This window comes from Palaemon carinicauda, chromosome 20 (assembly GCF_036898095.1).
Source record: "Palaemon carinicauda isolate YSFRI2023 chromosome 20, ASM3689809v2, whole genome shotgun sequence".
Lineage (NCBI taxonomy): Eukaryota > Metazoa > Arthropoda > Malacostraca > Decapoda > Palaemonidae > Palaemon > Palaemon carinicauda.
The window spans coordinates 3,400,493-3,425,492 of record NC_090744.1 but is presented as its reverse complement, the minus strand read 5'-3'; the positions used below and the strand labels follow the sequence as shown (position 1 = coordinate 3,425,492).

Sequence of the window (25,000 nt, the reverse complement as noted above, 5' to 3'; positions counted from 1 at the left end):
CTCTCTCTCTCTCTCTCTCTCTCTCTCTCTCTCTCTCTCTCTCTCTCTCTCTCTCTCTTACTTGTTTTCATGTCAGCCTGATTACATGACTATATTCATTCAAGTTTTTTTCGGCTCACAGATAGAATTATCAGTAACACTGTCGTACTTACATAGTCCAGAAATACTTCCTGTTGGGACCAGTCTTCCTTCGTGGCATCTGAATTGAGCGCAGAAATCGTTGGTAATTTCGTCTTGGCGATAACCTTTGCCTTGGAAGGTGCAAACTGCAAGGGGTAGATGCCATTTTTTTTAAATTTGTCCTGACAAGCAATATGACTGTGCAAAACTAGTGGTCTCATAAAAGAAAGCTATTTTACTGTGTATTTCTGGAAGAGAGATCTTAACAGACTAGGGTTTAAGACGATTGGGTCAGTATTTGTGATTAAAACCTTCTTATGTCTGAGAATGACCTAAGGTTGGTAGTGTTGAAAGATTAAAGGGAACTAGTGTGGACCTCTGGAACTGATTGCCCGACAGAGGCAAGAAATAACTTGTATAAGAACTATGAGCATATTCACTGTGGAAACGGGACACTTTGAAATGAACACGTTGAACACCTACAGTAACTTGATAAGAACATTTGAAAGGAATCCATTCAATATAAGAAAGGATAACATTATAAAACTATACAATAGCTAATATTTAAAAAACTTTGGCGGACGAGCTGATACTCTAACACATTTGCATTTTTGCGTTCATATCCAAAGAGAACTACATTACTCTGACTCTCTGGTGAAGACATGATTTACTATACACTGAGCGCTAAGTTTGACCTTGCTCTCTAGATGGCATATTAGAACAGCCGAACGAAGCTGCTCGTACCTTTTTTTTGCCATTATAGCAACTCTAATATCCGCAAGGATGTGTTTATGTGGATCAATAAGTTACCTGGTATTGTATTTTTCTGGTCTTCCAAACTGTCAGTTGCAGAATCGATAACCGTTTTCAAACACTCATCTGTTTTCCCAGATTTGCAAGCACATAGATCTTGCACACATGCATCTGTCAATAAGGAGACAAAAATGCCAAATTCATTTATGTTCCATTACGTTTTTTGTAAAGATGAACAGGTTACTATTTTGCATATTTCCTCTTAATTCTAAGCATAAGCAGACCCCAAGAGATTTATCGATCTATTTACCTTTGCATTCAATCAATTTGTATTTCCAAATAGTGAGAGGTAACCTCATTGTATAATTGAGTTCTCAGCAATGGTAATCTAGAAAAGTAAAACTGTTAATAATCAAGTTCTTAACTAGAGCAACCTAATACAGTCCAATCATAAAAAGCACAAGCGAACAAACTCACCTAGGCGTGACAGAAATTCCCTTTCCTCTAATTGAGCCTTAAAGCTGTCTAGTTCATATAAGCATATTGTTCTGTTTCCTGCAATCTCCGGTGCTGATCTTCCTTGACAAAGATCAATAACCTGTCATAGAGTCGAGACATTTGATTAAGCAGCAAATTAAACCGATGAATCTGTGAATCTACAGTGATTGTAAATAAATTTATATTGGGTTAACTCACTTTCTGAAGAATAAGTCTAAAATATCAGGAAATCAGTAAAAGAAGAAATTATAAGTAAAAAAAAATAGTATAAGTATACTTTTTGCCTTTTACTCAGACAATAGAATGGGTCACGAAAGAGCAAAATATCATATAAACAAACTAAGCCTACCTTTTAAGTAATATATCAAGGCTTTATAAGGTATATCTGGATGGCGAATAAAGGAAATGTTCCGAAGGAAAACTTGACAGAAAAGGAAATTCCCTTGCTTAAATTTAAAGGAGATTATCAGTACTGTAAGAAGGATTGAAACACACAGGTAAAAGTGATATTGGAAGCTATAAGAACTTTATGGGTATAACTTTACTCTGAATACTAAGCAAGGTTTATAGTAGGATGTTAAGTCAGAGAGTATGATGAATAACAGAAGCTTGTTATGAAACAGTTATGTTTGAAAGTATGGTGGGAAAATAATAGATTTTGTAGATTTGAGAACAAAGCCCTCAGAAGAATATTGGGAGTTAAATGGCAAGGTAAGGATTAAAAATGAAATTATAAGAGAGATTAGTCAAGTGCCATATGTGGATGAGATTATGGTGAGGAGCAAATGGAGATGGTTTGGGCATGCTCTTCGCACTTCCCAAGAGAGATTAGTCCACCAAACTTTCAACAGGGCTTCACAAGGCACTAGAAGAATTGGAAAACCCAGGCCTACATGGCTGACAACTATTATGCGTGAAGTAGGAGGTGATGAATGGAGAATTATTGATTTAAAAGCTTAAGATTGAGACGACTGACAAATTCTGACAGGGACCCTTTGCGTCAATAGGCGTAGGAGGACATGCTGATGAAAAGGGAATCATTCTCGAGTTATCATTTCTAGTATGCATATGGCAGTGACCATTGTTTTTTTTTTTTTTTTTTTTTTCTGGATGTGACCCTTGGTAGGATTAATTATTAAACGGAATGATGATTTCTTTAAGAATAAATTGATTGAAGATTAAAGCTTTTCCGGCATTCATTGATAGGTAATCAGCCTTTTATATTTCTTTCTATTTTCCTTCCCTTGCTTAAACATTATTAACGAGAATTCATGAGATGATTAAATGCCCAGACAACGATCTTCTGAATTATACAAAATCCCTCATCAGCGAAATATGTTTCTATGAAGTTCGCTGATAAATTACTATAAAAACAAAAATAGCAGTTTAATTAAATATATATATATATATATATATATATATATATATATATATATATATATATATATATATATATATATATAGTATGTGTGTGTGTTGTGTGTGTAAAGCTAAATATAAAGCTATAAACGATTGAACTTTGAAACACTAGAAGAAAAACACATTGCTTACCTTCTGAGGATTCCCGCACGTTTGGTTACCATGGTTTGGTGCCTTAATAGAAGGAAAAAAAAATACTTTTAAAGTTGAATCGTATAAAAGAATCGTGGTAGAAATATAAGAGGATTGAGAGAGTTTTATGTTCAAAAGAGAAAACAGGATTAACAAAGCAGTACGTATAAAATATTATTTGGGGGGCTCCGTAATATAGTGAATTAGTAGATATCAGTTATTCCTTTATAAAGAAAAGACGTGGAGCTAAGTTTTCTCAATTTAACAGAAGCAACTGAAAAATTCCAAATACCTAATAGAGTTTAGAACCTCGTTGGGTATTATTATTATAAGTATGAAATCAAAATTGAACTAGAATTTTGCTTCAATATAAAATTGACTATATTTATTAGTATTTACTTTATTTATCCTCTCGTCTGATATGTCTCGTGATGTATAGTTCAGCTATTTTTTTTACCCCATCGCAAGAAAAAGGATTAAAAGAATTCTAAAAATAGACCAAGCAATGGCATGCTAGTTTATCACTAAATACTTATAAAAAATAAGTATAAGAATAATAAGCTAATATTATGTTGCTTTGATAGATGATAGATACAAAATGCAAGATGAGAAAACTGCAATTAACAACTCAGCCGTATGGGAAGAATACAATACACAAAAAATCTTCTTCTTCTTTGTCTACCTCTGTCCCACACTTCATCACCACAATACACAAAGAATGTAAAATGTAAACTTAAATAGGTAAAAGAAAATATGTAAGTCTACCCCCCAAATAATCATGGGTTGTTTAAATCATAAGATACGGAATTTCATTCTTTTACGTTCCCTTACCTTCCAAGAATTCGCAAAGACTTCGAGGCTGGCCTGACTCCCGTCTCGGCTCACCAAGTCGTTGTCACTATGGCCATCAAAGTACCCTGCCAGACCATAGACGTGCGTCCTTTGGACATAGGGAACGTGCACATACAGGGCGTATGACCTGTGCTCCACCTGTAAACAGGAGCTAGAAGTTATTTTTTATCATAAGTCAAACAGGAGCTTGAAGTTATTTTTGATCATAGGTCAAACAGGAGCTTGAAGTTATTTTTTATCATAGGTCAAACAGGAGCTTGAAGTTATTTTTTATCATAGGTCAAGCAGGAACTTGAAGTTATTTTTTATCATAAGTCAAACAGGAGCTTGAAGTTATTTTTTATCATAAGTCAAACAGGAGCTTGAAGCTTTTTTTTATCAAAAGTCAAACAGGACCTTGAAGTTATTTTCTATCATAAGTCAAACAGGGGCTTGAAGTTACTCTTTATCATAGGTACACCTTTATTAAGAAAAACTAGGAATATTTCGATGATTTCATCATGAATTAAAAGGCAATGCACATTAATGAAATATTGTTAGGATTATGCAGTAAATTTTACAATAATAGAGGCTCATACTAGCAAAAGGATGAGCTAAAGATGCAGGGTTTGGGGGGCCTATAGGTCTACCTGCTGAGTCATCAGCAGCCATTGCCTGGCCCTCCCTAGTCCTAGCTTGGGTGGAGAGGGGGCTTTGGCACTGATCATATATAAATATGGTCAGTCTCTTTGGCACTGTCCTGCTTGCTAGGGCAATGTCACTGTCCCTTGCCTCTGCCATTCATGAGCGGTCTTTAAACCTTTAAGTGGAATAGCTAATTTTTGTATTGTAAAATCTCTCTCTCTCTCTCTCTCTCTCTCTCTCTCTCTCTCTCTCTCTCTCTCTCTCTCTCTGTATATATATATATATATATATATATATATATATATATATATATATATATGCATATATATATATATATATATATATATATATATATATATATATATATATATATATATATATATATATATATATATATATATATATATATAGTAGGTTGACTAACACACCAACCACCCAATGCGATGTTACCGCTAGAGAATTATTGGGTCGTTTGACTAGCTAGATAGTACTATATTCGATCACTCTCTGGTAGAGGCTCATTTTTCCCATGTCTAAACACACTCCAAATAATTTAGCGTATTCTTTATACATTACTCTCTTTCCTCATATTGGCGTCAATGACCTTAGCTGTCAGGATGCCAGAAAACCTCAAATCAATCAATCAATCAGTCAATCTTTTCTCATTACACCTGACAACACCAAGATATCCGGAAATTTCTTCTTCACTAAAGGGGTTAATACCACACTTTAATTGTTCAATGGCTAATTTCCACTTGATAATGGTAGAAGAGACTCCTTAGCTATGGTAAGCAGCTCTTCTAGGAGAACACTCCAAAATCAAATAGTTGTTCTTAATCTTGGGTAGTGCCATAGTCTCTGTACCATGATCTTCCACTATCTTGGGTTAGAGTTCTCGTACTTGAAGGTACACCCAGGCACACTATTCTATTTGTTTCCTTATTTTTTTCATCACTAAGCTGATTTCCCACTTGGAACCCTTGCGTTTATAACTTCTGGTTATCTTACTTGGTTTTTAAGTTATCTAACAATATATATATATATATATATATATATATATATATATATATATATATATATATATACATATATATATATATATATATATATATGTATATATATATATATATATATATATATATATATATATATATATATATATATGTGTGTGTGTGTGTGTGTGTGTGTGTGTGTGTGTGTGTGTATACCATCAAATGCAGCCATATCTAGTCCACTGCAGGACAAAAGCTTTACACATATCAATTCATGTCTGGGGTTTGGCCAGTTTTCATCATCACGCTGGCCAAGGGTGAATTGGTGATGGTAGGAGACTTTTGTCTGATCGCTCCAAGCAAACCAATCCAGTATGGGTAGCGCTGACTAGTATAGCTTTGCTTTGCTCCTCATGGTGATACAGAAACTCATTCCCCATGTTAATAGGTCCCCACTCAGAAAGGGATATATATACATATATATATATATATATATATATATATATATATATATATATATATATATATATATATATATGTGTGTGTGTGTGTGTGTGTGTGTGTATGTATGTGTGTGTTTGTGTGTGTATGATTGTAAAAAGAGAGAGAGAGAGAGAGAGAGAGAGAGAGAGAGAGAGAGAGAGAGAGAGAGAGAGAGGGAGCAAAATATACTGATCTTCCAAAGTTAAATATACTGTACTCATTGTCTGTAAGTAGATCATAGAAAATAAGTCTTACGTTTTAACTAACTTACCATAAGCCCTGACGATCCCATCGCCCTTATTCCTCCAGTTATCGGCCACGCAATCAGGCCACTCTTTGCATCATAAAAGCCTGCAGCTGCTACTACGGGAAGCTCGTTAACCAAAAACTACTTGGAAAACATTGGAAAGAGAGCAGACAAAATCTGAGATGTTAGCTTCGAAATAAGATTTTAGATCAAAGCATTAATTTCAGGTTTGTTTGTTTGGTATCTATTTGTCTTTTCAATGATATTAGGAACTTGGATAAAGAGATTATAAAACTTCAAGAGAGGATCTAAATATCTAGTTACCATATATCTATATAGAAAAACTGACATGATGATATACTGTAATTCAAGGTTATACTGTATTAACATTGACATGGACAAAAATAATTATGAAAGCAGTTTTGCAAAAGTCTGTGACACTAAAAGTAGAAATTAAGCGATTAGAAAATACCAGTTCAAATAGAAATACACTTTTAAAAATAAAGATTAGGTTCTTTCACGCCCAATCCTTCTATTCTATGAATGCAAAAAGATCTTAAAGGGTGGCAATTCTCGCCCCGAAATTTGGATTTTGAGGCCATGGCAATTGAATTTGTTCCTTTTGCATTTCATTATCTTTTAATGTTGACATTTTCAAAACTACAAGGCCTTAATAGGTGTAAGCTACTCCTAGTAATTTTCAATTTCTAAGGCAATTTATTTTTTGGTTATTACGGTAAATTGAATGTGTGCAGAACTTTAATTTATAGAACATTTGGATGTGCTAGGATCTTCTGGATAAGTTTTGAGAAGACCACTTTGTAGGCAAGAACTCATCCATCTGTTACCAGTAGTTTTATTAAGTTGTTTATGATCTATGTAAGCTATACAAGCCTTTTTTTAAATAAAAGATTTGTTTGGATTGAGAAGTTGGTAATTTTTGCAAAAAAAGTTTGATTTTCTAGCCATCTCTGTTCTAACGGTTTTGTTTTAAGTTAATTGTGAGTAGATCCAGATTTGTCATGGCCATGGCATCAGGGGTGTTCTGTAATAATTTAATCTACTTTTATCCTGACAATCTAGTATTTTTTAACCCTCAAAGAGAGAAGAAAGGATTAATAAAATATTGTTGAAATAGCATAAACTTTTAAGTATTACCCCTGAATTATATTTGGTTCCTGAAGGGTCTGTAAACAGATATAAAAAGAGATAAAGGGACTATTATCTGAAAAAAAAAAATGGATCGTATACTTTGCTGGAAAGACATTTTCATAAACTATCAAATCTCATGGGTGAAACTCACCTGATCTACATCTCTCCCTTTAAATGTAATGTATTTCTCAGAAGAATCTCTAAATACAGTTCCACCGACGCAAGATGGACCACCATCATACTCATTCGAACAATCTATAAACTCTGTGAACACTCCATAAGTAGGTTGTTCGCTAGTGCCGTTCTGAACAACGGTGTAGTTGCAGCGGCCATGCCAGTCATAATAATGTCCATCTAATGTTGATATATGGGGGTCATTGAAAATTCGTACTGTACCACCTGTTGGATGATGTTTCATTAGAATTCACTGGTAAATGGTTAGCTATCATTCAAGATAAGAATCTATTTCCTCTCAAAGAAATAGAGCTATTATATTATTAAGTGTGTATCCAAATTTTTTTATCACTTAAGTAGATCAGGTTCCTTTCTGCTTTAACCAAAAACAATATAAACCAAACTAGAATGCTTACATATTCCCGTAAGAAGACCTGTTGGTACAAGTTTTCCTTGGGAACATTTAAATTGTGCACAAAATTCGTTTACTACGCTGTTAGGTAGAAATTCTTTGTCATGGTACACACAGCCTGAAAATAAAATCTTATGTATAAAAATACCACACTATTGCTGACAGTTTGTCTTTAATCTATATAAGTTATAAAAATTCAGTTAGGTTACACTTAGCATTCTACTCAAAGAAGTGAACAATAACTAAAAAATTATGTAGGCAGACTAAGTATTCTATATATACCACTTCTATTAAACGCAAGTTGGACTATTTTAAGGACTTTTTGTAATGAATAAAAATAACGATCTACGCACCAAATCTAACTTCATCACAGACATCTCCAATGCCATCCTGATCTTCATCCTCTGGACCAACATTTTTCATTGTCGGGCAGTTATCACACGCATCACCAATTCCATCTCCATCAAGATCAGATTGGTTGGGATTGCTTTTACTAGGACAGTTATCGCATATGTCCCCAAAACCATCTCCGTCAGAGTCAGTTTGATTTGCGTTGGTCATATTGGGGCAGTTGTCGCACTCATCCCCGATACCATCATTGTCTGCATCTGATTGATGGATATTCACCACGAAAGGACAATTATCACAAGCATCATCAAGACCATCTGCGTCAGTATCTACCTGAAGAGGATTATATACACTAGGGCAAGTATCACAGTCATCACCCACTGTGTCATTGTCTGAGTCCAATTGAAGAGAATTCTTTATAAATGGACAGTTATCACACTTATCGCCAACTGTGTCTCCGTCAGCATCCTCTTGGGAATCATTTATTTTGTTTGGACAGTTATCACAAACATCCCCGATGCCATCACCATCAGTATCCCTTTGGTCTACATTCCTTATAGAAATGCAGTTGTCACAAACATCTCCAACAGCATCACCATCAGTATCCCTTTGGTCTACATTGCTTACAGAAATGCAGTTGTCACAAACATCTCCAACAGCATCACCATCAGTATCCTTTTGGTCTACATTGCTTATAGAAATGCAGTTGTCACATAAATCTCCAACTTGGTCATTATCTGAATCTCCCTGATCTAAGTTGGCTGTGTTTATACAATTGTCACAATCATCTCCAACCAGATCCACATCAGTATCATTTTGATTGGAGTTGGAAACCTCAACACAGTTATCACATACATCTCCTACACCATCAAGATCCCCATCTACCTGATCTGTGTTATTTTTGTTGATGCAGTTGTCACAAACATCTCCAACAGCATCACCATCAGAATCCCTCTGATCAGAATTGGCAATCAATGGACAATTGTCACATTCATCACCGAAGTTATCACTATCAGAGTTTCTCTGGTTAGCATTGCTATCCGAGGGACAATTGTCACAAGTATTACCAATGCCATCCATGTCAGAGTCTGTTTGAGCTATATTGCTCACTTGTGGACAATTGTCACAAGCGTCTCCTATAGTATCATTATCAGAATCAAGCTGACCAGCATTTGGTATATAAGGGCAATTGTCCAACATATCAGGTGTTCCATCACTGTCAGTGTCTGAAATAGACGAGCCATTTATTAAATATGATATAGCTTATTTTCATGGTATGAAGAAATAGTCTTTTTCTTACCTAAATAAGACTATTCTGTGTTTAATTCTACATATGCTTTTTAAAGTTATAATCTAGGTAAGGAATGAATATTAGGATTTTGAAAGCAATAACTAATGATAATTTGATATCAACCATTGATATTTTTCTACACATAGCTTCATCCTTGATATTTGATGGCTAAAGGTTTATTTTATGGTCAGTCATATTGAACATAAGGAGGATTTCTCAAAACTACAGTACTACAGTGCAGTACTCATTATTTTTTATCTTTGCAATAAAAATTCTTTTATTCATAACATACATTGGGACATCTTTGTTTCTCTTTTAGTATAAGAAATGAAGAGAAAATTAGAAATTAGAAATTAGAATAACTATTTAGTAAAGTCTACTAACCTACTTGAGGCGTTGTTCCGAATTTTATTACTAATATTACATATATATACACAGTCGTCTGTATCTCGCTGATGACTATTATTATTACCACGATGATTTCTGATGTTGGGGGCAATTTTCTAACTGAACTTCTAATGCTGTTTCTGTCTTGGAGATCAAAATATCCCAGCATCTTGTTAAGATCATTTTTTATCTTTTCCAATTTACTGTTTGCACTGGTAATATTCTCAACGGGACAAACCCTGTTGTCATGTGCCGTTTCATTGCCAATTGCTTCATTTATTGATTTAACAAGGGAATTCAAGTACCCTGTTAGATCTCTGTACTCATCTACAGTGTCCATTATGGTGTTGGTAAAGCTGTTAGGTAAACTTGCATTTTTAGTTTGCATATCTTCCAATTCTTCGTTTAATGCTATGAAACTGTTTCGACTTTCAATCAGATTGTTAGTTACATTTGGCATTATCCTTAGCAGCTCCAGCTTGCAGTTTTCTGGGGGAACTGAAGTTAGAAAGGATTACACATTAGAGAAATTTGCCAAATTTAAGAGAGAGAGAGAGAGAGAGAGAGAGAGAGAGAGAGAGAGAGAGAGAGAGAGAGAGAGAGAGAGAGAGAGAGAGAGAGAGAGAGAGAGAATATTATTACGGTTATCATTATTGTTATTGTCATTTCCTACTTTCCTTCATTATTATGATAGGTCTTGTTGTTATCATCATTATTTTTACAGATATTATAGCTGGATAACAATGTTATTTTTCCATTCTATTATTTCACAATAACTGTGTTCTGAATACTAAAAGGGCCATAGCAATACGAAAAAAAATATACAGGAAGATGACTTATTGTTCAAGTTAAATATGAAAATGAAAATTCGTCGCTATAATGGAACTTTGCTCATGGCAAGGAAATAAGAGAAATATTGGTAGTCTGAATTTGATCAGCAATAAGCTTTTACACACAGAGCATGTTGGACTGTGACTGTAAAAAGTATCATGCCAATTTATCGTAATTCTTTTCAAAAATAGAATTATTATTATAACCATAGATAAAATTAACTCTATATTTTTTTGTTTATCAGTGAGTGCTCAAGTTTTCTTTAGTTGTTTCATCGATAAAAACCTTTTAAGATCTCTACTAAACTTGCCTGTTGGAGATTTAGTTGTTAATTCTGGCTTCTTTGATCCTTGATTCCCTGGATCATCAGAGTATGTGCCTGGCTGGCTTGAGTCATCTGTGTAAGAACTTGTCACAGGGGATTTTGTTGTGTCTAAAGGACCATCAGTCACAGTCACCTTATGGTCTTCAGTGGCAGCGCTAGTAGCTTTAGTCACAACCGAACTATTAGGATCTGTTATACCAGATTGAGAGGGGGTCGTCTCAGATGAACCGGTGGTCTTGGTTACAATGGAACCATAAGGATCTGTTATACCAGATTGAGAGGGGGTCGTCTCAGATGAACCGGTGGTCTTGGTTACAATGGAACCATTAGAATCTGTTATACCAGATTTAGAGGGGGTCGTCTCAGATGATCCGGTGGTCTTGGTTACAATGGAACCATTAGAATCTGTTATACCAGATTTAGAGGGGGTCGTCTCAGATGATCCGGTGGTCTTGGTTACAATGGAACCATTAGAATCTGTTATACCAGATTTAGAGGGGGTCGTCTCAGATGATCCGGTGGTCTTGGTTACAATGGAACCATTAGAATCTGTTATACCAGATTTAGAGGGGGTCGTCTCAGATGATCCGGTGGTCTTGGTTACAATGGAACCATTAGAATCTGTTATACCAGATTTAGAGGGGGTCGTCTCAGAGGATCCGGTGGTCTTGGTTACAATGGAACCATTAGAATCTGTTATACCAGATTTAGAGGTGGTCGTCTCAGAGGATCCGGTGGTCTTGGTTACAATGGAACCATTAGAATCTGTTATACCAGATTTAGAGGGGGTCGTCTCAGAGGATCCGGTGGTCTTGGTTACAATGGAACCATTAGAATCTGTTATACCAGATTTAGAGGGGGTCGTCTCAGATGATCCGGTGGTCTTGGTTACAATGGAACCATTAGAATCTGTTATACCAGATTTAGAGGGAGTCGTCTCAGATGATCCGGTGGTCTTGGTTACAATGGAACCATTAGAATCTGTTATACCAGATTTAGAGGGGGTCGTCTCATATGAACCAGTGGTCTTGGTTGCAATGGAACCATTAGAGTATGTTATACCAGATTTAGAGGTGGTCGTCTTAGATGAACCAGTGGTCTTGGTTACAATGGAACCAGTAGTACTGACTGGTACATTTGGAGATGTGGAGGAAGGGTCAACTGGAAAAAAGAAGAATGGATCGATATAATCATTTATAATGTATGAAACAATTAATTTATAAAGGTCGTAATTAATGGAATTTCATGGGTTTAACTATTTAAAAAAAATAGATCTAAAAGATTTGGAACTGTCATTTCTTTATCTGATAGGCTATCTTACACTTTGAATTAAAGGGTGTTATTGATTCTACGTTCTTTGAAACATGGAACCCTTAATATACATTACCTTCATCGATGTCTGGGAGACAACAGACGCATTTTTTCCCTTTGCATCCTTTTGGGTCAACTATCTTTGTCTCACAGGATTTCTTGCCATCGGAGCAATGCCCACCAGCATTGGCACAAGAGCTCTGAATCTTGCAAGCTTTGGCACAGCATTGGCATTTCTTACCTTTGCAACCTTTGTTAATGATCCTCTCTTTGGGCTGGCATTTCCTTTTACATATGCCTTTGTATTTGTCACATTTCTTCTTGGGCTTTAGAGCGCATCCTGAGAATCAAGTTATAGATGCGTTAGAAAGCAGGGAGTCTGGGTGTTTGTAGGGGCAGGAGCAGATCCATATCTGAATTACGACTATTCTCAAAATATAAATATGAATTAGTCATTGTTTATAAAGCCATCTTTCTAAGATCTAAGAGTTCATAGGAATCTATCTTTACATGAGACTTTCCTTACAAGTGTTTTACGCTATTCCAAAATTAGGTGTGATTATTTTATGCAAATCAGGTGAAATGTTTCAGGCTTTTGAATAATTATCTAAATTGATAAAACAACAAAATTGGGACATGGTAGGGGGAAAGTACAGCCATATTTCGTGTTCAGTATTTAAATTCAGTTAATGTCCTAAGGGATAGGGAAAATTAAATGGTACAAACTAGTGAGAGAAGGAGATAAGATGAGATAGTTTAAGAGAAGGGTTTTGGAGGATATTGATAGAGAAATTGAAGATGTTCAAGAATGGTGGACACGAAATGCAGCAGTAATGGAAAGGAGCTGCTAGGAGAGACATCTGGTATTATATGGGAAGAAAAGGAGAGTTGGTGGTGGAGTGAAGAAATTGAGAAAGTTGTGAAAGATAAGAAGGAAGCAAAGAAGAGATGGGAAGAGTCACAGTCAGGGGAAGACAGAGAGAGGTTCAAAGTGAAAAACAAGGTGGTGAAGAAGGTAGTAGCCCAAGCTAAAGCTAAGGCATATGATGATGTGTATAATGAGCTGGGGACAAAGGAAGGATTAAACAAGATGATCAAGCTATCGAAGACTAGAAATAAGAGCACCAAAGATATTACACACATCAAACAAATAAAAGATCAAGATGGTGTAGTACCTAGAAAGGAGGAAGACATTGTAAAGAGATAGAAAGAATATTTTGATCAGCTGTTAAATGAAGAAAATGATAGATTATTAAGAGAGGATGGACTGGTGAATTTTGGCATGGTAATAAGTTTCTCTAGGCAAGAGGTGATAAATGCACTGAGGAAGATGAAGAATGGGAAGGCAACTGGACCGGACATGATTCCTGTGGAGGCATGGAAAGCCTTAGGAGATGAAGGAGTGGATATACTGTACGACCTCATGATAAAGATTTTTGAGCAGGAAAAGATACCAAATGAGTGGCGCGGGAGTATATTGATCCCAATCTTCAAAGGGAAAGGGGATGTCCAAGAGTTTGGGAAGTACAGATGTATTAAATTGATGTTCCACACTTTGAAATTACTGGAAAGGATGATAGATGCCAGACTAAGAGAAGAAGTAGAAATAGGTAAAGAGCAGATGGGATTCTTGAAGGGGAGGGGAACAACAGGTGGTGTATTTTGTCTGAGGCAACTAATGGAGAAATTCCGGGAAAAGCAAAGAGACCTGCATGTGGTATCCATTGACCTTGAAAAGGCTTATGACCGAGTCCCGAGACAAGAGGTATGGATGAGTCTGAGGGAGAGCAGGGTACCAGAAAAGTACGTTTGACTGATACAAGAGATGTACCGTAATGTATTTACTAGAGTGAGGAGCAGTGCTGGGGAGATAGAGGGTTTTGAGGTGAGAGTAGGATTACACCAAGGGTCAGCTCTGAGCTCATTTATCTTCAACATAGTAATGGACGTTTTAATAGAAGAGGCAAGGGAGGCAGTACCATGGAACATATTATGCAGATGAAATTGTTTTGTGTGCAGAGAGCAGGGAAGATCTGGAAATGAAATTGGAAAGCAGGAGGCAAGTACTGGAGGACAGAGGAATTAGAATAAGTAGATCTAAGAAAGAGTATATGTGTACCATCAGTGAGGTGGATGATAGAGAAAGTATTCATCTTAGAGGAGAACAGATAAAGAGAGTTGATAAGTTTAAGTATTAGGGATCCTTTGTTAACACTGGAGGAGGTATGGAAGATGAAGTTAAACATCGGGTACAGGCAGGCTGGAACAACTGGAGAGCAGCCTTGGGAGTTCTTTGGGACAAAAGAATACCACTGAGGTTAAAAGGAAAATTTCATAAGACAGTGGTAAGAACAGCAATGCTGTATGGAACGGAAACAGCAAGCATGAAGAAGACAGAGGAGAAGAAGATGGATGTGGCAGAAATGAGAATGCCTAGGTGGATGTCTGGGGTGACAAGAGAGGATCGGATAAAAAATGACTACATAGGGGGGTCGACAAAGGTGGCGGAAATATCAAAGAAAGTGCAGGGAGGGAGGCTGAGACGGTATGGACACCTGATGAGGAGAGATGAGGACCACGTTGGGAGACATACCATGGAGATGGAGGTTCATGGAAGAAGAAGAAGAGGGAGACCAAGAAAGAGATGGAGGGACTGTGTCAGAGAAGACTTACAGGAGAAGGGGATTGATGAGGCAGAAGCGCAGAATAGAAAAAGATGGAAACTGCTCATCCGCAACGGCAACCCCATATAAAAATGGGAACCAGCTGGGAAGCAGAAATGTCCTAAGTATTTTATTTCCCAAATCCGGACATTAACAAAAATTTAATTCTTTTTTTTAATATTGCTTTCATTACAAAATGCTTTCTAAATGGATTAACAGGCAGTCAATAGAATGAAAATCAAGGATTGAAAAGGATAAAAACTTCAAGATACCTCTTACTTTGGCATGAAAGGTTTAATCAATGTGTATGCACTTATTAATTTGATTATATATACACACATACATACATAATAAAATATATAAAATCCTACTTACGACTTAAACAGCACGAGCATTGTCCTTTGCAAACATTTTCAATGATTTTCGTCTTACACTTTGTCTTGCATTTCCCCCCGACCTTGGTACATTTCTTTATTTTTTTACATTTGCCTTTAGCACGATTTGAAGGTTTTCCCTTCGCACTTAAAAGAGTCTTTTCTCTATCTTCATTTGCATTTCCTTTTTTTATACTTTTGTCCAGTTTGGTCTTATCTTTCATGAGCTCTTCTGAATTTTTCTTATGATCATCAAAGTTTTGTATTTTATCGTTTTTCTTGCGCTTATCAACATGTTTTTCATTGCTTTTCTTACTTGTATCGCCATTTTTCTTTTTATTGCTGTCTTTATGAGTAGCAACATTTTTCTTTTTATGGCTTTTCTTACGTTTTCATTACATTTGGCTTTTCCTTATTTTCCTTTTTCTTATTGTCAACATTTGGTTTTCTATGGCTTTTCTTTCGTTTATCGACATTTGGCTTTTCCTTATTTTCCTTTTTCGTATTGTCAATATTTGGTTTGCTATGGCTTTTCTTTCGTTTATCAAGTTTTGGCTTTTCCTTATTTTCCAATTTCTTTTTGTCAACATTTGGTTTTCTATGGTTGTTCTTTCGTTTATCAAGTTTTGGCTTTTCCTTCTTTTCCTTTTTCTTTTTGTTAACATTTGGTTTTCTATGGTTGTTCTTTCGTTTATCAAGTTTTGGCTTTTCCTTCTTTTCCTTTTTCTTTTTGTTAACATTTGGTTTTCTATGGCTGTTCTTTCGTTCATCAACATTTTTCTTTTTATTGTTTACATTTGATTTAAGTTTTCTTCTCTCTTTCTTATCCACGTCCTTTTCAGGTGAGCTTATACGGGAAGATTTAGTTATCTCGATCTTTCCTGAATGAAATCGAAAATAATCAATTAGAAGCTTTTTAAACAAAATTTCTATTAAAACCGAAAACGTACACAAATTAGTGAGCTTGTCAAGTCACTGCAAAATAAGGGGTGATGGAAAGTAAGTAAAACATTAGGTAAAGCAGTGATTCATTAATGAGAATTAACGCTCGTATACTCAGGCGATATCCAAATAGGATTCGCTGCTTTCTAGGGCGTCACTTCAAAAAGCCTTTTTGTACTTTTTCTTTTGCAAAAAAAAAAGAAAAAAAAAGTTATATTAGGAAGGTTGCTATATATGCATTTTGTTTATAATGAAATTATTCAGGAAAGACATACAGTGAATGCAGGAGTCTACACATGTGGCGACCACATTTGTAGAATCCTGCATGTTCAGTGTATTACTTCAAGTTCTTTTAGAAGATGGAATGTTGGCCTCGTTTGAAGATTTATCATTTTATCATCTTTGATTGAGAAAATAAAATAGAAATTCAGACACCAAGACTTCAATTTAACGGGACTTCGTTACGTTAACTAATAAACTATAACTACCTCAGCCATTATTGATACCATTTTCTAACCTCTGCTGAGTATAATTCATATATCTTATGATGTTCACCTTGAGAAAAAAATGGGAACTCTTCACTGTGAATTAGATTAAACTTTAGAAAGTGCTGAAGAACCCCAGATGGTATATGTAAGTGAGAAGGAGACCAAACGACACACAGTTCAGAATCAGAAGATCAACACAGCTGGTTTTATTTCTAGAATTTCTCAGTGTATGAAAATTTAACTAAATAACTAGCAAACCTCTTAGGTAGGTATGGCTAAGTAGTACAGTTATAAGAAACATACCAGGCAGAGATAAACTAAGAAGTTCATATAAAAGTAATGGAGATTAAGAAAATATTTAATATTACAATTATTGTGATTAAGAATGATCAGAACGGGGCATTTTCTTCCTGTATGTAAATATTATTCCTTAGTGAATACATTACTAAAAGGAAAAATTTTCATTGAAGAATTTCTTATGGAAAAACGAACTAATGACTACACACACACACACACACACACACACACACACACACACACACAGATATATATATATATATATATATATATATATATATATATATATATATATATATATATATATATATATATATATATATATATATGTGTGTGTGTGTGTGTGTGTGTGTGTGTGTGCGTGGGTAACACAATGTTTAATCATTATAACTGCAAAACAATCTATTCATATGACCCTAGTTTTGTGATACCAAGTATGAACTTCAATAGCAAATCTGAGGTCTTTGGTGAGTAGTATTAGCTCATGCCCAACTTTTTCCTTTTTTTTTTTTTTAGGGGGAAATTTCCAAAACCAGTAGATATTGGTAATTTCATTGAGATTGGATTTTCATAAGAGTCACTTTAGTATTTTATAAAGGAATATTATAGATAGAAAAAATTAGTATGTTCATCAAGTGGTTAGAAGGATTTTTTTATGAAAATGTATTATTATATGTTTATACAGACCACCACTGCATTTAAGGATTATGATATACTCTTATTTACTCATTTGTCTATTCATCTTTTGCTAAAATCAGAAGTGGCCCACCACCTAAAAGTCAAACGGGCTATTGAAATATCCTGCTTGCTGGATAGCCTAATTAAATATACTATATTTGTGTGAGTCATGCAATTCGCGCAGCAAGATTCTAAACAAAAAACAATAGTGTTCATCTTTATCTTTTTTCCTTTAGTATTCAATCTGCTATTTTTCATACGTCAATTCATCATCAGAACAGTAAATCTTTTTAATTCCACGTAGAACGTAGACACTTTCTTTCTATATCAATTTGTAGCCTATTTTCGAATAGTTCTTATCCCCTTGTTCACTCGCCTTGAGAGAGAGAGAGAGAGAGAGAGAGAGAGAGAGAGAGAGAGAGAGAGAGAGAGAGAGAGAGAGAGAGAGAGAGAGAGGTGGGGCTCATTCAGTATTTAAAACACCGTTTTTCATAGTAGTTGCGATAGTAATGGTGATATTAATTCCTCGTGAAATGTGTAGGTCTGGATGTGCAGTAACCTTTGTTTGAATAATGTAAATTCCCTTTGGGGATTCAATCTCGTTTTAGGAGCGTGGTTGCTGATAGGGAGCCAGAGAGAGAGAGAGAGAGAGAGAGAGAGAGAGAGACTTGGGGGGCTTATTCAGTATTGAAAACATGGTTTATATGAACACCGAAAACTTGATTTTACCTTTCTTGCAACATTCCCTCCTTGATGAGCAGTCCAGTTGACCCAATGATTTCTTGCACTCAGAGAGTTTATTTCTTTTGATGCACTCTCCACCTGCTTCCTTGCACCCAGGGCTAATTAGGGTTCTTGGGTCATCCTTTATTATAAATGAAAACAATATTGCATATTAGTATTAATATCATTTACTTGGATGTGGATATCATTTCCTCTTCGTCACAAAATGGCAAAATAAGTTTTCCTCATAACAATAAAAGTAGGCCTACTTGGTTGTGCACATTCAAATTACAATTTGGAAGCAGAATGACCTAATGGTTTATCTTTTCCAAATAAGAGGAAATTTTTATTCTAATTGTGATTTACTGAGTAAGGTATATGGGTTAATTGCTTAATATTTCAGTAAAGTAGCCTATGTGAGTTTAAAGAAAATAATTCATTAAACTTTAAACACAATGTTATACAAAAAAGAAGATATATATCATTGATATTCTAAATTCAAGTTTAAAAGCTGTACCTTATTTTGGAAACACGCATTTCTCGTTAAAATGAAAGAACCCAATTTTACAAAAAGAAAAAAAAAAAGAAAGAAACACACACACACTGATAATGTAAAGAGCACCTGGCACATGGTGGACCAGTGAATTATTCTGACTCTCCAATAACTTGTCATATTCGTTATAAATACAGTAATAAACACAATAAAACTATTCCAATCACACAGTACTCAGAGAACTAAAAAGAAAAGGACGAATCAGAATTCTCAATTAGGCCATGCAGAAAGGGGCGACTGATATAAATATAACTCTAATTTTGTATTATATTTCCAATGAAAAATTATATTGATTGTAAGTGCAAAGACTTCAGAAAGTTTAGGATTACGAAACTTAACTTGTGGTCGTTATCACTAAATCAAAATTGCGTCATGATCAGTAACGCAACTTTTACAGCACCTGATCCTAAATTAACAGTTTTATATTTCTCTTTATCATTTTGTTACAGACCTCACGCTCAGTGTGAATTCATTAACTAAAGAGAAAAGGATTTCAAAATCTTTCGCTTTGTGTTCAGTTGTTAAAATTAAAGAATAGGCCAGACTATTGAAGAGCCGGCTTCAAACCTATTACAAAAATGGAACTGTAAGCTTCGTTGAAAAGGGGTAAGCTTGTATGATCAGTCATGAGATTCTGTCAAGTTTTGTGAAAAATTCTTCATCCCATCTTAAAAGTTCTAAAGGTCTCCCATGAATGGCAGAGACTAGGGACAGGACAATTATATCCTTAAAACCAACCATATATACTTATGATCAGTGCCCAAGGCCCCCCTCTCCGGCCAAGCTAAAATGAAGGAGGCCCAGGCAATGGCTGCTAATGACTCAACAGGTAGACCTGTAGGTTTGTCCAAATCCCCTATATCCAGCTCATATTGAAAATGAATTTCTGAACGCAAATGAAAACTTTTTCAAGATGCAAGATGGGTTCGAACTTCCAATGCCCAAACCGTTAATTAGAGACTTTTACCACTATGGAAACGCTGCAAACGGACTTGAAAGTTATTTCTTTGGAACCACGTTATCTCTATACTTCAAAAATCTTTCATATTTCATGGACTGTTACGATCTTATCATCAACAGCGACATTGCGTTTCAGTGTTACTTTTCTCATGCTCTAATCAAAACAGAAAAACCAAGAGCAATCAGATATTTCTGATCTCCACCAAAGGATGACGTTGACACAAAAAAATGCAAATCCAGATCTAGAATCTGGATCTGGAACCAGATCATCTCCGAAAGTTAATGGAGTCGTCCATGACCTAAGATCTATCTGTGGTGAATATTTCGTCCAAATCCGAAGAGTAGTTTCACGTAATCCTGTCCACAGGCAAACAGATAAATAAATAAATAAATAAATATAAAATGCAAATCCTGGTCTAGAATCTGGATCCGGAAACGGATCATCTCCAAAATAGTTAATTGAATCGCCCATGACCTAAGGTTTATCTGTGGTGGAAATTTCGTCAAAATCCGTCAATTTGTTTTGATGTGATCTTTAAAATTATGAAAAATGCAAATTCAGATGAAAGAATCCGAATCTGTACCCGGATCCTTTCCAAAAATTAATTGGACCATGACTTAAGATCTGTGGTGAAAATTTCGTCATAATCCGTTGAGAACTTTTGGCATAATCCTGTCCACAGTAACACAGGCAAATCCTGTCCACAGACACACAGACAAATAAATAAATAAATAGACAATTCAACTAAAAAATATAACCTCCTTGGCGGAGGTGATAAGAAAGAGGAATATCTACGATAAAGAGGCACTAGAGAATGTGAAATTATCAAAACTCAGAAATAGGAGAAATTTGGAGCCTGTAAGACTTTGAATTAGAATTATTATTATTTCAATGAAGGAAATAAAGGAAATTAGAATTCATATGGAATTTACGATAATCGGCAACTTCCTTATTTGTTAAAGCTGGGAAGAATGTGAAACTATAAAAAAACAGAAATCAGGAAAAATCTGGAGTTGTAAGACTTAAAAGTAGGGGAGCATTTGAAACTATCTAAACTAAAATAGGAGAAAATATGGATTTGTAAGACTTAGAAGTAGAGAAGCATGTAAAACTATCAAAACAGTATAAGAAAAAATCTGGAGCTGTAAGATTAGAAGTAGGGAACCATATTATTATTATTATTATTATTATTATTATTATTATTATTATTATCAAAGCTACAACCCTCGTTGAAAAAACAAGATGCTATAAGCCCAAGGGCTCCAACAGGGATAAATAGTCTAGTGAGGAAAGGAAATAAGGAAATAAATAAATGATGAGAACAAATTAACAATAAATCATTCTAAAAACAGTAACAACGTCAAATCAGATATATCATATATAAACTATAAAAAGACTTATGTCAGCCTGTTCAACATAAAAACATTTACTGCAACTTTGAACTTTTGAAGTTCTACTGATTCATCTACCCGATTAGGAAGATTATTCCACAACTTGGTCACAGCTGGAATAAAACTTCTAGAATACTGTGTAGTATTGAGCCTCATTATGCAGGAGGCCTGGCTATTAGAATTGACTGCCTGCCTAGTATTACAAACAGAATGGAATCGTCCAAGAAGATTTGAATGTAAAGGATGGTCAGAATAATGAAAAATCTTATGCAACATGCATAATGAACTAATTGAACGACGGCGCCAAAGATTATTATCCAGATCAGGAATAAGAAATTTAATAGACCATAAGTTTCTGTCCAACAAATTAAGATGAGAATCTGCAGCTGAAGAGCAAACAAGAGAACAATACTCAAAACAAGGTAGAATTAAAGAATTAAAACACTTCTTCAGAATAGATTGATCACCGAAAATCTTAAAAGACTTCTCTCAATAAGCCAATTTGTTTGTGCAATTGAAGAAGACACAGACCTAATGTGTTTTTCAAAAGTAAATTTGCTGTCGAGAATCACACCTAAAATTTTAAAAGTGTCATACAAAGTTAAAGAAACATTATCAATACTGAGATACGGATGTTGAGGAGCAACTGTCCTTGACCTACTTACAATCATAATTTGAGTTTTGTTAAGATTAGACTTCATATCACATAATTTGCGCCATGCACCAATTTTAGCTAAGTCTTTACTAAGGGATTCAGCAACCCCAGATATATATTCAGGGGATGGAATTGATGTAAAGAGAGTAGCATCATCTGCATGTGCAACAAGCTTGTTTTCTAGGCCAAACCACATATCATGTGTCTATAGAATGAAAAGTAATTGGCCAAGGACCCTACCCTGTGGACCACCAGATATTACATTCCTATACTCACTATGGTGCCCATCAACAACAACTCTTTGAGATCTACTACTTAAAAGATCAACAATAATGCTAAGAAATAGGAGAAAATCGGGAGCTGTAAGACTTAGAAGCAGGGAATCATATGAAACTATCAAAGCTCAAACCGGAGAAAATCTGGTGCTATAAGACTTAGAAATAGGAAAGCATGTGAAACTATCAACACTCAAATAGGAGAAAATCTGGAGCTATAAGACTTAGGAGTAGGGAAGCATGTGAAACTATCAAAACTCAGATATGAGAAAAAAATCTGGATCTGTAAGACTTAATAGTAGGAAATCATATGAAACTATCAAAGCTCAATTAGGAAAAAATCTAGAGCTATAAAACTTAGTAGTAGGGAAGCATGTGAAACTGTCAAACCTCAAATAGGAGAAAATCTGGAGCTATAAGACTTAGAAGTAGGGAAGCATATGAAACTATCAAAACTTATATAGGAGAAAATCTCGAGCTTATATATAAGACTTAGAAGTAGGGAAGCATGTGAGACTATCAAAACTCAAATAAAAGAAAATCTGAAGCTATAAGACTTAAAAGTAGGAAAGCATGTGAAACTATCAAAACACAGATATGAAAAAATCTGGATCTGTAAGATTTAATAGTAGGGAATCATGTGAAACTATCAAAACTCAAATAAGAGAAAATCTCGAGCTATAAGACTTAGAAGTGGGGAATCATGTAAAACTATCAAAACTCAAATATGAGAAAATCTGGACCGTAAAACTTAGAAGTAGGGAATCATGTGAAATTATCAAAACTCAAATAGGAGAAAATCTAGAGCTATAAGACTTAGAAGCAGGAAAGCATGTGAAACTATCAAAACACAGATATAAAAAAATCTGGATCTGTAAGACTTGATAGTAGGGAATCATGTGAAACTATAAAAACCCAAATAGGAGAAAATCTGGAGCTGTAAGACTTGGAAGTAAGGAAGCATATGAACGATGAGAACTCCAATAGGAGAAAATCTAGATCTGTAAGACTTAAAAGTAGGGAAACATGTGAAACTATCAAAACTCAGATATAGGAAAAAATCTGGAGTTGTAAGACTTTAAGTAGGGAATCATGTGAAACTATCAAAACTCAAATAAGAGAAATTCTGGAGCTTCAAGACTTAGATGTAGGGAAGCATATGAAACTATCAAAACTCAAATAGGAGAAAATCTAGATGTGTAAGACTTAACAGAAGGGAAGCATGTGAGACTATCAAAACTCAAATAGGAGAAAGTCTGGAGCTACAAGACTTTGAAGTAAGGAACCATATGAAACTATCTAAACTCAGATATAAGAAAAAAAATTGGATCGGTAAAACTTAGAAATAGGGAAGCATGTGAAACTATCAAAACTCAAATAGGAGAAAATCTGGGGCTGTAAGACTTTGAAATAGGGAAGCATGTGACACTATCAAAACTCAAATATGAGAAAATCTGGGGCTGCAAGAATTTTAAGTAAGGAAGCATTTGAAACTATCGAAACTCAGATATAAGAAAAAATCTGGAGCTGTAAGCCTTAAAAGTAGGGAAGTATGTGACACTATCAAAACACAGATATAAAAAAATTTGGATCTGTAAGACTTGATAGTAGGGAATCATCTGAAACTATAAAAACCGAAATAGGAGAAAATATGGAGCTTTAAGACTTGGAAGTAAGGAAGCATATGAACTATGAGAACGCTAATAGGAGAAAAGCTAGATCTATAAGACTTAAAAGTAGGGAAACGTGAAACTATCAAAACTCAGATATAAGAAAAAAAAATCTGGAGTTGTAAGACTTTAAGTAGGGAAGCATATGAAACTATCAAAACTCAAATAAGAGAAAATCAAATCTGTAAGACTTAACAGAAGGGAAGCATGTGAAACTATCAAAACTCAAATAGGAGAAAGTCTGGAGCTACAAGACTTTGAAGTAAGGAAGCATTTGAAACTATCAAAACTCAGATATAAGAAAAAAAAAACTGGAGCTGTAAGACTAAGAAGTAGGGAAGCACATGAAACTATCAAAACTCAAATAAGAAGAGAATCTGGAGCTACAAGACTTAGGAGTAAGGAACTATGTGAAACTATCAAAACTCAGATATAAGAAAAAATTGGAGCAGTAAAACTTAGAAATAGTTAAGCATATGAAACTATCAAAACTCAAATAGGAGAAAATTTGGAGCTGTAAGACTTTGAAATAGGGACGCATGTGACACTATCAAACCTCAAATGGGAGAAAATCTAGGGCTGCAAGAATTTGAAGTAAGGAAGCATTTGAAACTATCAAAATTCAGATATAAGAAAATCGGGAGCTGTAAGCCTTAGAAGTAGGGAAGCATGTGACACTATCAAAACTCAAATAGGAGAAAATATGGAACTGCAAGAATTTGAAATAAGGAAGCATATGACACTATTAAAACTTAAATAGGAGAAAATCTGGAGCTGTAAGACTTAGAAATAGCGAAGCATTTGTAACTATCAAAACTCAAGTAGGAGAAAATCTGGAGCTGTAAGACTTATAAATAGCGAAGCATTTGAAACTATCAAAACTCAAATAGAAGAAAATCTGGAGCTGTATGACTTAAAAGTATGGAAGAATATGAAACTATTATCACTCGGAACAGGGAGAATGCTTATCTAATAACAC

The 25,000-nt window shown here is 35.0% G+C and overlaps 2 protein-coding genes across 2 annotated transcripts in view; both read right to left on the bottom strand.

The window, feature by feature from the left end:
- Positions 1–15,773, bottom strand: part of LOC137614488 (uncharacterized) — a 73,209-nt gene extending 57,436 nt beyond the window's left edge. The window contains exons 1-13 of the mRNA XM_068344290.1: positions 15,390–15,773; positions 12,428–12,691; positions 11,026–12,201; positions 9,882–10,382; positions 8,212–9,432; positions 7,863–7,976; positions 7,424–7,671; positions 6,145–6,261; positions 3,754–3,912; positions 2,923–2,964; positions 1,351–1,471; positions 931–1,044; positions 153–266 (exon numbers count right to left, since the gene is read on the bottom strand). Of these exons, the coding sequence (XP_068200391.1) occupies positions 153–266; positions 931–1,044; positions 1,351–1,471; positions 2,923–2,964; positions 3,754–3,912; positions 6,145–6,261; positions 7,424–7,671; positions 7,863–7,976; positions 8,212–9,432; positions 9,882–10,382; positions 11,026–12,201; positions 12,428–12,691; positions 15,390–15,612 (4,414 nt within the window). The 5' untranslated portion in view covers positions 15,613–15,773. The remainder of the gene's footprint in view (positions 1–152; positions 267–930; positions 1,045–1,350; positions 1,472–2,922; positions 2,965–3,753; positions 3,913–6,144; positions 6,262–7,423; positions 7,672–7,862; positions 7,977–8,211; positions 9,433–9,881; positions 10,383–11,025; positions 12,202–12,427; positions 12,692–15,389) is intronic.
- Positions 15,773–25,000, bottom strand: part of LOC137614487 (putative uncharacterized protein DDB_G0292636) — a 10,056-nt gene continuing 828 nt past the window's right edge. Inside the window, exons 2-3 of the mRNA XM_068344289.1 lie at positions 18,523–18,658; positions 15,773–16,269 (exon numbers count right to left, since the gene is read on the bottom strand). Coding sequence (XP_068200390.1) covers positions 15,773–16,269; positions 18,523–18,658 — 633 coding nt within the window. The remainder of the gene's footprint in view (positions 16,270–18,522; positions 18,659–25,000) is intronic.